The sequence below is a fragment of the Aotus nancymaae genome, unplaced genomic scaffold (genome assembly GCF_030222135.1).
Source record: "Aotus nancymaae isolate 86718 unplaced genomic scaffold, 86718_ANA_hifiasm-v0.15.2.pri h1tg000009l, whole genome shotgun sequence".
NCBI lineage: Eukaryota > Metazoa > Chordata > Mammalia > Primates > Aotidae > Aotus > Aotus nancymaae.
This window is the reverse complement of record NW_026988420.1, coordinates 2,936,089-2,950,920: the sequence shown is the minus strand read 5'-3', so window position 1 is coordinate 2,950,920 and position 14,832 is coordinate 2,936,089. Positions and strand designations below refer to the sequence as shown.

At 39.4% G+C, this 14,832-nt stretch overlaps 1 protein-coding gene across 2 annotated transcripts in view; it reads left to right on the top strand.

Moving 5' to 3' along the window:
* TNFRSF19 (TNF receptor superfamily member 19) overlaps nucleotides 1–14,832 on the top strand; it is a 107,316-nt gene that overhangs the window by 16,308 nt on the left and 76,176 nt on the right. For both annotated transcript variants that reach the window (XM_012441496.3, XM_012441491.3), the window contains exons 2-3: nucleotides 3,889–3,992; nucleotides 6,521–6,631. In XM_012441496.3, coding sequence (XP_012296919.2) covers nucleotides 3,924–3,992; nucleotides 6,521–6,631 — 180 coding nt within the window. In that variant the 5' untranslated portion in view covers nucleotides 3,889–3,923. The remainder of the gene's footprint in view (nucleotides 1–3,888; nucleotides 3,993–6,520; nucleotides 6,632–14,832) is intronic.

Genomic DNA, 14,832 nt, shown 5'->3' with positions numbered 1-14,832 from the left:
GTTGTCAGATTGTCTAATTTTTCAGAACATTCTTTATTTTTAATATTGAAAACAAATTTTGAAGATTAAGTGCTGCAGTGACTAAAGAAAGTAAATGCTGGCCAGATGCAACACAAAGGCTAGAAAGAGAGCAAAGTAACCAGGTCATTATGCAGTGTGTGGAAGTCTAGAGTGCTGTGGAAGCAGAAAGAAGAGGTGCCGATGCAGATTCAGGGGGATTCCAGAGGACCTGTGACAGGCTGGGGGCAGGCATTGTAGAGGAAGGGGCAGTTGAGGGACCCAAAGGTGGAAGCAGTCACTGTGGTTTGAGATCCAGGGATCCGCCCAGCCAATCAGAGATGAAGCCAGGAGCTGCTCCTCCCTGGCAGTGCTCCCCTGCCTCTGCCTGGTGACACAGTAGCACAGGTGTTCATGATTCTAGACAAGAAGGCACAAGGGGTGTGCATTATAACACCTATTGGATTTATCTTAGTTAGAGGGAGGCCAATTAGGACACATCTGTGTTAGTTACCATTCACTCAAATGAGCAGACTGAGCAGCTTTGAGAAGCAGCATGTTTCCCTGCTCTGCACTTGGGGTTTGTGTCCCTTCTTCTTTTCATGCTCCTGGTACTGCCAGGCTGCGTGTTGTTGTGCAATAGCAGATAGGCTGATATTCCATGCTTGTGGAATAAAGTAAACCCGGCATCATTAGTCTTCTCCCTAGTGCTTATGTGGGGCCAGTTTCTCTGCACATGTCCCCCAGGAAATGCATGCGAGACCGTTACAGATGCTGTCAAGACTGGAGGTTTTGGCAAAGTATGAAAACCCCAGCATCCAGACCCATGGTACCTAATCTCAGTCATTTCTATGGCTTGTGCTTGCTAAATCATCCTCCAAAAGCATTTTTCTATCTTTGAGCCACACCCTGAATGTCCAGAATCTAAAAAAATTTTCATAAATAACTTTTTTATTGCCTGATTTTTATTTTAAATATTATTACTTAAACGCTGAGCCTGCTTCATTAAATTTTCCTTCTTTTTATGAATGCCAAAGAATTTCATAAGGAATTTCATTCCACTCCAGGAAATTCAAGGTCACACTTACAACCCTCCACCAGTGAAATGGTTTATTTCGAAAATACTCCTTGGCCAAGCTGTGTCAAAAGGTGTTTTGGAGATCACCACTTCGGCCAAGCTGTGAGCTCCCTTGAAGGAACACCTCGTGCCTTCTCCTAGCCTAGTCCAGCCTCCTTTCAGGCACCTATTAACTGTTTGACCAATGTTTGTTGAATAAATGAATACATTGTTAAGTGTACTATTGCATTCTGTGTTTGTGATCAGTTTTGTTGAGGTAGCCCTGCTGTCCCGAATGGCAGAAGTCACTGGCCGCTGGCAGCGGGGTAGGACTCAACCCTAGGTCAGCATGGCGGGATGCTGAGGAGCCGTGTTACCAGGCATGAATTGGATTTGATTTCCACTGGTTCCAGTATTTGTTCCCTTTGACCTTCAGTTTTCTCTTCCATCATATGGGGATAAATGTCTACTTTACAGCATGGTAGAAAGAAAAACAAACTATCTTTTTTTAAAGCATAACACAGTAGTCAACATTATAAATGCTTGGTTCAAAGTGTTAGTGGATTCTTAGTCCTCAGATGCCTTCTGCGGGTCCCTGGGTCCAACGCTGCTGTCACTTGACTGCAACTGCCTGGATGCCTCCTATTCGTCCGAAGGATTACAGTCTTCAAGGACTGTCATATCCTAACAGATCATTTGATCCTCAATAATCATGTCATTAACATGAAGGACAATATTAGTTGCAAACACTTCTATAGCACTTATCATGTGCCAGAAACAGTTTACATCAGCTAATTCTCCTGAAAGTGCTTTACAGCTGTTAAACTCACTTACTCCTTACAGAAATTTCAGGAGGTAGGTACTGTCATTCTGCCCTGTTTAGAAATGAGGAAACTGAGACTCAGGGTTAAGTAACTTATCCCAGGTCTCACAGCTCATAAACAACAGCAGCAGTAACAGCATCAGCAACTGCTCCGGGCACTGGGCTCAGCACTTTGTATGTGTTAGCCCAGTTACTCTTCACAACGCCCCTGTGAGATGGGTTCTGTTTTTAGCTCCTTATGAATGTATAGCATCAAAGTGACAGTGTTGAAATGCTTCACTATTTGTCCGCCTTTTTCAGTTGTGAGTGTAGTATCCCACCTAGACCATTCTATCCAAACCAATTTCTCGAATATGATATGTGCTGACTGACTTGTCAATCTCCTTATCTCATATTTTGTGTAAATTCCTTGGCATCATCCCTGTTTTTTAATATTAGTTTTAATTCCACCTAAGTTATACTTTTTTTTACTTTTAAAACTTAATACATTTTTTAAAAATTTGAAATCGTATCATGAAAGAAATAACCTGAAGCATGCACTTCAAAGAATGTGATTTTTATCTTCTCACCCTAACCCTGTGTCTACACAAGCAGTAAGTTGCATGGTTGGGTAATTGCTGGATGATTTTGAGATATGCCAGCAAGAAAAAAAAGTTGTGACCAAGAAACTGGAAAAGTGAAAAAAGCTGTTTGAATTCACTTCAAATGGGTCATTCACTCTACAAAGGTAAATGATTTTTCATTGCCCTGGCAACGTGACCTGCCTGGGCAGTGGGCGTGGTTCGTCTGGGTTCAGCCACTTCCGGGGTACCCTCAGCTCAGCCCACGGCGGAGGCAGCTCCGCTCCTCTGCCTCCTTTGCTGTTGTCGTTGTTGTTTTTCTTGAGCTCTTTACCCAGCATTCTGGTTCTGTGCTCTGGTTTCTTTCTAAGTCAGATGATCCACTTGGGATCTCTGTTAGTTTTGGAAGCTTCGACTGTAAAGGAAACAGAACCGCTGTTTCTCTACCTGATGGAGCAGCCAAATGAGGCTTTGCTTTTTCTTTTTCATCTCCTCTCTGGACATGTGTGACTCTGTAAAAAAAACAGCCAGATTTGCTTCTACATTTTAGATCGTTCCTTGTAAAGTTAAGGAGGGTTGGTTTATCTTTTATTGAAATGTTGGGTTAAGTGCTTGTGATTTCATCACTCGTAAATGACTTTTATATGTTTTAAGATGAATGCTTATTTTTCTGCCTTACATACTTTGCACTATACTGGTTTGGGAAAGAATCCACAGATGCCAAATATTATCTGTCTGCTTCTTCGTGAAGACACAGTTGTTAAGATACAAGCATAGTGTCTTCATTTACCAGCGCGTTCTCTTTCAGGGTGTATGTGACACAGTAGCTGTAGAAAGGGACGCTCCCCCTGGGTTTGCATCCAGCTGTGCCTCTTACTAGCCAGTGTGACATCGGGCAGGTTACTCAGCCCTCTCTCGGTCCCAGTTTCCCCATCTCTAAAATGGGAATGATGATAGGGTCTACCTTCCAGAGTAGTTGTGAGGATTAAGTGAGTTAGCATGCTAAAAACAGTATCTGGCACATAGTGCCTAGTGAGGGTTGTTATTTTATCACTACCATTACCCTGTTGTCAGTGTCTAAACCCATATAAATGAGAGGGTTATAAAGTCACTATTGGAATAGAATTTCACACTGGGTGAAGCAGATTGGCCACTGTAGAGACATGCGTAGAAAATATCAATAAAGGTGGGTATAGCCTGGGAACTGAGAGTTTATAAGAGTTTTGCTTATAATGTATAGGTAATCAAAGCTTCAGTTCTCATAATCCGAATTTTAAAAGAATTACATATTATTTGTCTATTTTACTTTTTTAAAGGTGTCTATTTTTTCTTTTAAAACACAAATAATATTTATTACTTGGTCTATCTAGTAAGTGGTAAATGTAGGAAACAGAGCACAGTCACTGATGTTTTTAATATTAACTGCATCTTCCTTTCTATCTTTTATTTAGAACACTTCAACAATAAATACATTTGGTGAAGAAAGATGGCTTTAAAAGTACTACTAGAACAAGAGAAAACGTTGTTCACTCTTGTAGTATTGCTAGGTTATTTGGTAAGTAAACTCCTTGCTTCTCTCATAAGAACGTGGTGAAAGAATTCATGTGTTAATAAGTAGTAGTACTACCAGAAGTATTTTATTTTTTATTTTTTTGAGACAGTCTTGCCCTTTCACCGAGGCGGAGTGCAGTGGTACAATCTTGGCTCATTGCAGCCTCTGCTTCCCGGGTTCAAGCGATTCTCCTGCCTCAGCCTCCCGAGTCACTGAGATTACAAGTGCCCGCCACCATGCCTGGCTAATTTTGTATTTTTAGTAGGGATGGGGTTTCACCATGTTGGCCAGGCTAATCTCAAACTCCTGACCTCAGGTCATCTGCGCACCTCGGCCTCCCAAAGTGCTAGGATTACAGGTGTGAGCTACCACCATAAATTCTAATTTGGAACCTATGACCTACGCAGATTATGAAGAATTTAGAATAGATTTTTAAAAGTTATTATTTTATATAGTTGTTCATATTCTTGTTGGTTCCAAAAAGCATGAAAAACAGATAGAAAAGTTTAATATTTGGAAGTTTGATAAAAGATCTATGAAGGTGTTCAAAAGAATGAAATTTATTTAATCTAGAGATAATGATCTACAGATATATAAAGAAATATTTACACTGAAGACAGTACACAAAGTTTTCTTGAAAGACAAAGTTAGACTGGATGCAGTGGCTCATGCCTGTAATCTCAGCACATTGGACGGCCGAGGCAGGTGGATCATTTGAGGTCAGGAGTTCAAGACCAGCTCAGCAAACAGGGTGAGACCCTGTCTCTAATAAAAATACAAAAATTAGCTGGGCATGGTGGCAAACACTTGCAATCCCAGCTACTCGGGAGGCTGAGGTAGGAGAATCACTTGAATCTGGGAGGTAGAGGTGGCAGTGAGCTGAGATCGTGCCACTGCACTCCAGCCTGGGTGACAGAGTGAGACTATGTCTCAAAAACAAATAAATGAAAATAAATAAATAAGAAAGATAAAGTGGGATTCAGGTCAATGTAGGAGAGCTTCCATTCTGTAATTGGAGGCTGTTATACATTGAATAATGGTATAAGAGGAAGGTTCTGTAATTTCTTTCTTGATGGTCTGAGAGGAAGGTTGTGTAATTTCTTTCTGGAAGAGATTACAGTCTCTTTGTGATGGAAGGGAAGCTCCTACTCCTTATAAATAAACTCCAGGATTGGGAGTTGAGGAGGAGTTGAAGCAAAAGAAGTTTATTAGATCTTTAGCCTCAAATAATTTTCTAGTCTCAAACTTCACCTTGAATTCTTCCTTCTACTTGCCCTAGATGTTAAACCTTTAACCGTAAAGAGGTTGTCAGATACCTTCACAGATATTCCTGCTTCAAGGTGGAGGAGGTTTTTACAGAATTATATGCATCAAAAACAATGTCCTGTGTTCACCTGTGTGGTAAGCATTGGACAGAACAGCAGTGTCTGTTCCCCCAGTACCTGCTAAGATTTTCAGCTTCCATTAAGGAAAACAGAGTAGAGTCAGTAGCACTATTCAGGGCATTCTTGCTTAGGATAAGAGGTTGGACCCAACATCTTCATCAGTTCTGTGATGCTGCTAATACTACCATTATTCATGAAATGCTGCCTGTTAAGCAGATAAACATACTTTTCTAGGATGATATCATACAAGGTGAACTTGTTGTTTTCAGATAAGATAAGAGACAAAAGCTGTATTTTGGAATATGACAAATAACCTTTGTTTTTGCCAAAGTATAAATTACCCATCTAAGTCCTATGCTGTGAACCGAAGTATATGGTTAGGTCCCAGGCAGTGGCTCAGTGGTAACCAGTAAAAGCATAAGCTCAGATTTCAATGGTGCTTCTACTTTGAAGAGTTCCGAGAGTTGGGCCACTATTGCCATCTTTATCATCATCACCAAGAATTTTACTGGTGTCCTAATTGTTAGAAAGTATTCTTTGAAAGACAATCTCTAAGTTAATATAGTTCAGTTGAAAAGGGTTGAAATTTTCGCATCAAAACTGCATAACAGGTAAGTCTAAATAATAAATGAGAAATTTTTGTGGCTATACTAATCTATTCCATTTATTTAATTCATTATATTTGAATATGTTTATTTTTCTTAAAGATTAAAAATTTTTTTAATTCAGAATTTTTCTGATAGCAAAAGGACCTTGGGTCATATATCAAATAAGTCATAACTTTTTTTTTTTTTTAATATCTTCTTACTTAGCGATGAGAACAGCTTCTAAGTCATATTGTATCTTGGGTCCCAGAAGGGTATCTGAGGAGTATAGCAGTTAATTCCAAGAAAATGGAACACCCTGTTTAGAGAATCAATGAGTATTCTCTGGAATACAGAGAATAATTTGGCTCATTGATTTATTTGTTCCACTGACTTATTCAGAAAGGGGTTTTCTTCCTAAAGTGAAAACTGAATTGACCTCACTCTGAACCAATGTTTACATTCAGTGATTGTGTGACTAATATTGAAAATATTGTTTCTTTCTTGCAAAAAATATATTTAACATACTTTAAGATAACATTTTGTTAAATTTTTTTTTCAGTTGTGTAAAGCGACTTGTGAAACAGGAGACTGTAGACAACAAGAATTCAGGGATCGATCTGGAAATTGTGTTCCCTGCAGCCAGTGTGGGCCTGGCATGGAGTTGTCTAAGGTATATTGGATACATGGCAAAGTTGTGGATCGGTGTTTGTAAAATGCATTCTTTTAAACTAAATTCTTTGAGTTAATTATTAATGAAGCATTGGATACCATGACCAAATTCTTTGATTATTATGTCACTTTAGCCAAATATCACACAATTCCCTTTTTAATACTTTTGATTCGTGTGCCTTACTGAGATAAATAGGTTCTCAAACCCAGAATTCAACAGATGTCATTTTTTTATATATTTTAAGATTTGTAGTATTTCACTAACACAATAAAATTTTTAAGGTTTATTTGCATTGATCAAAAACAACCAAAATTCCATTGAAGATTTAAAACTAAAGCACTGGGGGGTGACTGGCAAGATGGCGCAATAGAAACAGCTCTGGTCTACAGCTCCCAGTGAGATCAATGCAGTAGGCGGGTGATTTCTGCATTTCCAACTGAGGTGCCCAGCTCATCTCATTTGAACTGGTCACAGACAGTGGGTGCAGCCCATGGAAGGTGAGCCGAAGCAGGGTAGGGGGTCGCCTCACCAGAGAAGCATAAGGGACTGGGGAACCCCCTCCCCTAGCCAAAGGAAGCCATGAGGTACTGTGCGGTGAGGAATGGCGCATTCCAGCCCAGATACAACAGTTTTCCCACGGTCTTCACAACCTGCAGACTAGGAGATTCCCTCTAGTGTCTACACCAGCAGGGCCCTGGGTTTCAAGCACAAAACTGGGCGGCTGTTTGGGCAGACACCAAGCTAGCTGCAGGAGTTTTTTCATACCCCAGTGGTGCCTGGAACGCCAGCGAGAGAGAACTGTTCACTTCCCTGGAAAGGGGGCTGAAGCCAGGGATCCAAGTGGTCTAGCTCAGTGGATCCCACCTCCATGGGGCCCAGCAAGCTAAAATCCAGTGGCCTGAAATTCTCGCTGCCAGCAGTCTGAAGCTGACCTGGGACACTCGAGCTTGGTCAGGGGAGGGGAGTCTGCCATTACTGAGGCTGGAGTAGGCAGTTTTCCCCTCACAGTGTCAACAAAGCCTCTGGGAAGTTTGAACTGGGCAGAGCCCACCACAGCTTGGCAAAGCCACTGTAGCCAGACTGCCTCTTTAGATTTCACCTGTGTGGGCAGGGTATCTCTGAAAGAAAAGGCAGCAGCCCCAGTCAGGGGCTTATAGGTAAAACTCCCGTCTCCCTGGACAGAGCACCTGGGGGAAGGGGTGGCTATGGCTGCAGCTTCAGCACACTTAAACATTCTGCCCGCTGGCTCTGAAGAGAGCAGTGGATCTCCCAGAACAACATTCAAGCTCTGATAAGGGACAGACTGCCTCCTGAAGTGGGTCCCTGACCCTTGTGCCTCCTAACTGGGAGACACCTCCCAGCAAAGGTCGACAGACACCTCATACAGAAGAGCTCTGGCTGGCATCTGGCAGGTGCCCCTCTGGGACGAAGCTTCCAGAGGAAGGAAGGAACAGGCAGCAATCTTTACTGGTCTGCAGCTTCCACTGGTGATACCCAGGAAAACAAGGTCTGGAGTAGACCTACAGAAAACTCCAGCAGACCTGTAGCAGGGGGCCTGACTGATAGAAGGAAAACTAACAAAAAGAAAGGAATAGCATCAACATCAACAAAAAGGACATCCACACAAAAAGCCCATCCGAAGGTCACCAGCATCAAAGACCAAAGGTAGATAAATTGATGAAGATAAGTTAAATCTGGAAGCATTCTCTTTGAAATCCAGCACAAGACAAGGATGCCCTCTCTCACCACTCCTATTCAACATAGTATTGGAAGTTCTGGCTAGGGCAATCAGGCAAGAGAAAGAAATAAAGTGTATTCAAATAGTAAGAGAGAAAGTCTAATTGTATCTGTTTGCAGATGACATGATTGTATATTTAGAAAACTCCATTGTCTCAGCCCAATGTCTCCTTAAGCTGATAAGCAACTTTAGCAAAGTCTCAGGATACAAAATCAATGTGCAAAAGTCACAGGGATTCCTATACACCAATAATAGACAAACAGAGAGCCAAATCGTGAGTGAACGCCCATTCACAATTGCTATAAAAAGAATAAAATACCTAGGAATACAACTTACAAGGGATGTGAAGGACCTCTTCAAGGAAACCACTGCTCAAAGAAGTAAGAGAGGACACAAACAAATAGAAAAACATTCCATGCTCATGGATAGGAAGAATTAATATCTTGAAAATGGCCGGACTGCCCAAAGTAATTTGTAGATTCAATGCTATCCCCATCAAGCTACCGTTGACTTTATTCACAGAATTAGAAAAAACTACTTTAAATTTAATATGGAACCAAAAAAAAGTCTGTATAGCCAAGACGATCCTAAGCAAAAAGAACAAAGCTGGAGGCATCATGCTACCTGACTTCAAACTATACCACAAGGCTACAGTAACCAAAACAGCATGGTACTGGTACCAAAACAGATATATATATACCAATGGAACAGAATAGAGGCCTCAGAAAATAATGCTGCACATGTTGTCAAACCTGACAAAAACAAGCAATGGGGAAACGATTACCTGTTTAATAAATGGAGTTGGGAAAACTGGCTAACCATGTGCAGGGAGTTGAAACTGGACCCCTTCCTTACAATTTATACCACAATTAACTCCAGATGGATTAAAGATTTTAGCATAAAACCTAACACCATAAAAACCCTAGAAGAAAACCTAGGCAGTACCATTTAGGACATAGGCAGAAGCAAGGACTTCATGACTGAAACACCAAAAGCAATGGCAACAAAAGCCAAAATAGACAAATGGGATCTAATTAAACTAAAGAGCTTCTGCACAGCAAAAGAAACTATCATCAGAGTGAACAGGCAACCTACAGAATGGAAGAAAAATTTTACAATCTATTCATCTGACAAAGGGCTAATATCCAGAATCTATAAGGAACTTAAACAAATTTACAAGAAAAAAAAAACCAGCAAAATGTGAACAAAGGATATGAGCAGACACTTCTCAAAAGAAGACATTTATGCAGCCAACAAACATGAAAAAAAGCTCATCATCACTGGTCATTACAGAAATGCAAATCAAAACCACAATGAGATATCATCTCACACCAGTTAGAATGGTGATCATGAAAAAGTCAGGAAATAACAGATGCTGGAGAGGATGTGGAGAACTAGGAACACTTTTACACTGTTGGTGGGAGTGTAAATTAGTACAACCATTGTGGAAGACAGTGTGGCAATTCCTTAAGGATCTAGAACCAGAAATACCATTTGACCCAGCAATCCCATTACTGGCTATATACTCAAAGGATTATAAATTATTCTACATAAAGACACATGCACATGTATGTTTATTACAGCACTATTTACAATAGCAAAGACTTGGAACCAACCCAAATGTTTATCAATGATAGACTAGATAAAGAAAATGTGGGACATATATACCATGGAATACTATGCAGCCATAAAAAAGGATGAGTTCATGTCCTTTGCAGGGACATGAATGAAGCTGGAAACTATCATATCATACTCAGCAAAACAGATGAACAGAAAACCAAATACCACATGTTCTCATTCATAAATGGAAGCTGAACAATGAGAACATATGGACACAGGGAGGGTAACATCACACACCAGGGCCTGTCAGGGGGTAGTGGGGAAGGGGAGGGATAGCATTAGGAGAAATACCTAATGTAGATGACAGGTTGATGAGTGCAGCAAACCACCATGGCAAGTGTATACGTATATAACAAACCTGCATGTTCTACACATGTATCCCAGAACTTAAAGTATAAAATAATTAAAAAAAAAAAGAAACACTAAACTGTTGATAACAGAAAACATGAATGCCACACTTACTGGCACTTCTTTTTCTTAAAATGAATGTTAGTATTGCTAGTCAAGAAGTAGAGCCTGCCAGTGTCTTAAGTAAATATGCTCCAAGATAGCAGACATTTTCCAAACTAGAGTTTTGAACATTCCTTTGACAGTAGGTGTATTATTACTGATCTCACCACAGTGAGTATGTGTTACTCCTAGAAGCACTTTAAATATATTCATTTCAACCACTATTGCTAAGAAACTGTTATATCAGGACATATTTCAGAGTCCTGGATGTTCTGAAGCCTGTTTTTTGTTTTGTTTTTGTTTTTGTGAGCACGTTCAGAGCTATACATCCATTTGCTTTATTTGCTGATCTTTTGAAGATGTTACTAGTTGTGGAGAAGTGATGTATTGTTTTGTTTTAAATAAAACTTCAAAGCCTTTCTGTTAGAAAAGGAACAATAGATTTTTCTTTTTATTTAAAGGGACTTTTAAAAGAGAAGTCCTTTTTCCCTAGAGACTGCCATTATCTAATGTTGAGTCTTGTCATTCATAGATTTTGGATCAATGATTTACAAACAGCAGGAAACAAAGAATTATGCATTCCACAAGTGGCTCCTGGTAGATTGCTTTTCTCTCTGGCTTTTGTGTTAAATGAGTGGTGGCTTTTAGTATCCTGGGCTTTACATTTGGATTGAAGCTGACTGACCTTCAAAGTCTGTGTGATATCTCATTAACAGTAACATCTCAACAGGTATTTTTCAACTCCTGTTGATTACAGTAACATGCACTTCACACGTAGATTTTGCTGTGTCGGGTGTAAAAAGATTCATTTATGACATATCTACGATCGGTAAACAAAGTAGTTAAAAATGCCATTATGCTCAAGAAGAAAATAGATTGCTGATGAAAAGAGCCGAACTCTGTAAAATATTTGAAGAGATTTATTCTGAGCCAAAAATGTGTGACCAGTGGCCTGTGACACAGCCTTAGGGAGATCCTGACAATATGTGCCCAAGGTGGTAGGGCTGCAAGTTGGTTTTATTCAATTTAGGGAGACATAAGACATCACTCAACATTGGTTCTGTCTGGAAAGGCAGGACAACTGGGAGTAGGGAGCAGGTAGGAAAGGGTGATTTCAGGTCATAGATGGATTCCAGGATTTTCTGATTGCCTATTGGTTATTATCTAAAGACCTGGAATCAATAGAAAGGAATGCCTGGGTTAAGATAAGGGGTTGTGGAGACCAAGGTTTTATCATGCAGATGAAGCATCTAGGTAGCCCACATCAGAGAGAATAGATTGTGTTTTCTTATCAGATTTAAAGAGTCTGTTTCATCAGTAATTCCAAAAGGGAGGAGGGTACCATGAGGCATATCTGGGTCCCTCTTCCCATCCTGGCATGAACTAGTTTTTCAGGTTAACTTTAGAATGTCCTTGGCCTAGAGGGGGGGTCCATTCAGATGATGTGGGGCTTAGAATTTTAATTTTGGTTTAAAGATGATGACATTTCTTTTCCTCAAATGTTCTTCTTTTTCCAAATCTCTGTGAAAATCTAAATGAAACTTTACAGATTCTAAGAGATGAGTAAATAATTTCTAAGAAATTACTGTCTTCATCCTTTGAATCTGCAGAATATAACCTTAAGGTAACTTTTGGAGGATCAGACCAGAAGATGAAAGTTCTGTTAGCCTTATTACTATTTTTTTTTAATTAAGAAATCATTTTCCAGTTTCTGATTTCATATATATGAGGAATTTAGAGGTTGCCACTCTATCCCAACAGCAAGTAAAAAGCTGAACAAACTGAAAAGTCTGCAGCTCTTAGATCTGCAAGAGAAGTGAGGTTGCAAGCAGCTACAGAGAATCACAATACACTGCTGCATAAGACTCCCCGGGAGCCAGCACCGTGGTAGGAAACCTGCACTGTTATTGACAGACTGCTCCAGCCTAGGTTTGGAAAAGTCTGAGAGTTAAAACTTTAGGAGGACCCACTCATAGAGCACCCTCCCTTGCTTTTGTGAGTTTTACCTCCGGGAACTCAAACAGATTCTCACAGTAAATGTCAAAAAAAAAAAAACAAAAAAATCCCCTTGTTTTTCTGACAGGGGAGGCAGAAAAGGAACATTTTGAAATATACTAGAGCACTTTGTTTTTCTTGACTACCCTCAAGAGAAATGCAGACACCAGAGGCTCACCTGCCAGGGCTTTATTAGAACCTAACTGACCTGGGGAAGGGAAATACTGCCTCAGCCTGCTCCAGCCATTCTCTCCCATTTAAAGGTGAACAAGCAACTGAGAGGCACTGGGGAAGCTTACAGTCCAGAGGCACAGTCCTGCACAGGACTATGGAAAGCTGCCCTTTCCCCCACATATCACCTCCACATTACTAAAGGCCTGTTTACAGCAGCACCTTGTACCCAGTGTATCATCTATGACATTTAACAAAAATGTACAAAGCATACTAAAAGGCAAAAAATACCGTTTGAAGAGACAAAGCAAGCATCAGAACCAGCCTTGGCAAGGAACGTGAAATTATGAGAGAGAATCAAGAACAACTGATTAATATGATAATAGCATTTATCATTAGTATTCTAATATTAATATGCTAATCTGAGAAAGGAACAGAAGAAATATTTGAAACAATAATGACTTAGAATTTCCCCAAGTTAATGCCAGACACCAAACCACAGATCCAGGAAATTCAGAGACACCAAGCAAGATAAGTGGCAAAAAGCGACACCAGTTATATCATTTGCAAATTGCAGAAAAACAAAGAAAAAACCTTGGAAGAAGCTAGAGGGAAAAAAACACCGTATGTACTCAGGGGCAGAGATAAGAATGACATCTGACTTTTCCTCAGAAATCATGCAAGGCAGAAGAGAGTTCAATGAAATATTTAAAGTATTGAGAAAAAAATCACCTAAAATTCTGTATTCTGAGAAATTATCCTTCAAAATTAAGGACAAATAAAGACTTTCTCAGTCAATTGAGGGAATTTGTTACCAGTAGACCTGCCTTGTAAGAAATGTTAAAAGAAGTTCTTTAGACAGGAGGAAAATAATATAGGTCAGAAACATGGATCTACATAAAGAAAAGAAGAGCATCAAAGAAATGCTGAGTGAAGGTAAAATAAAAAGTTTAATTTTCCCGTTCTTAATTGATATAACAGATGATAGTGTGTTGAAACTGATAATAGCAACAGTGTATTTGACTGAGTATGCTCGTATGTGTATACACACACATATATAGGTAAAATGAATTACAGCAATGATACAAAGTATGGGAAGGAGGAATTAGCATGATTTTGTTATTATAAGACATTCACACTACCTATGAAATAGTACAGTGTTAATTGAAAGTAGGTTTGGACTGGTTATAAATGTATAGTGCAACCTCTAGGGCAACCATTAAAAAAAGTGTAAAAAGAAGTATAACTGATATACTAAAAAAGGAGCGAAAATGAAACCATGTAAAATGCTCTATTAAAATTGTAAAAGGGAAAATGTGGAAGACAAAAATGAGAACAAATAACAAGGGCAACAAATAGAAAACAGTAATAAATACAGTAGCTATTAACCTAACTATATCAATAATCATTTCAGCATCAGTGGTCTGAATGTACCAATTTATAAACAGAGATTGTCAGAGCAGGTCAAAAAACAAGATCTAACTCTGTGATCTACAAGAACCCACTTCAAATATAAAGACACACATAGATTAAAAGTAAGTGGATGGAGAAATATATACCATGCTAACACTAATCAGAAGGGCAGAAGTAGCCGTATTAATTTCAGACAGAGCGGACTTCAAAGCAAAGGCAGGTGTCAGGGATAGAGATGGACATTACATAATAATAAGGGGTATAATTCTCTAAGAAAGTATAACAATCTTTAATGGGTATGCCCCTAGCAGCAGAGCATCAAACCATGTGGGATAGAAACTGATAGAACTACAAGGAGATACAGATAAATCCACTATTGTAGTTGAAGACTTCAACATTATCAGAAATAGACAGATTCAGCAGGCAGTAGGTCAGTAAGGATGTAGCTGTTCTCAACACTGTCAATCAACTGGATATAACTGATACCTATAGACAACTTCATTCAGCAACAGCAGAAGATACATTATTCTCAAGCACTCATGGAAAATTCACCAAGCTAGAGCACTCTTGGGGCCATAGAACACCTTAACAAATTTAAAAGCATAGAAATCATATAGTGTCTGCTGTCAGATCACAGTGGAATAAAACTAGAAATCAATAGCAGAAAGATAGCTGGAAAATTCTAAAATACTTGGAGATTAAGAACACACTTCTAAATAACACATGAGTCAAGGAGGATACTGCAAGATCAGTTTTAAAATATTTTGAACTAAATGAAAATGAAAACAGAACTTATGAAAAATTGTGGGATGCA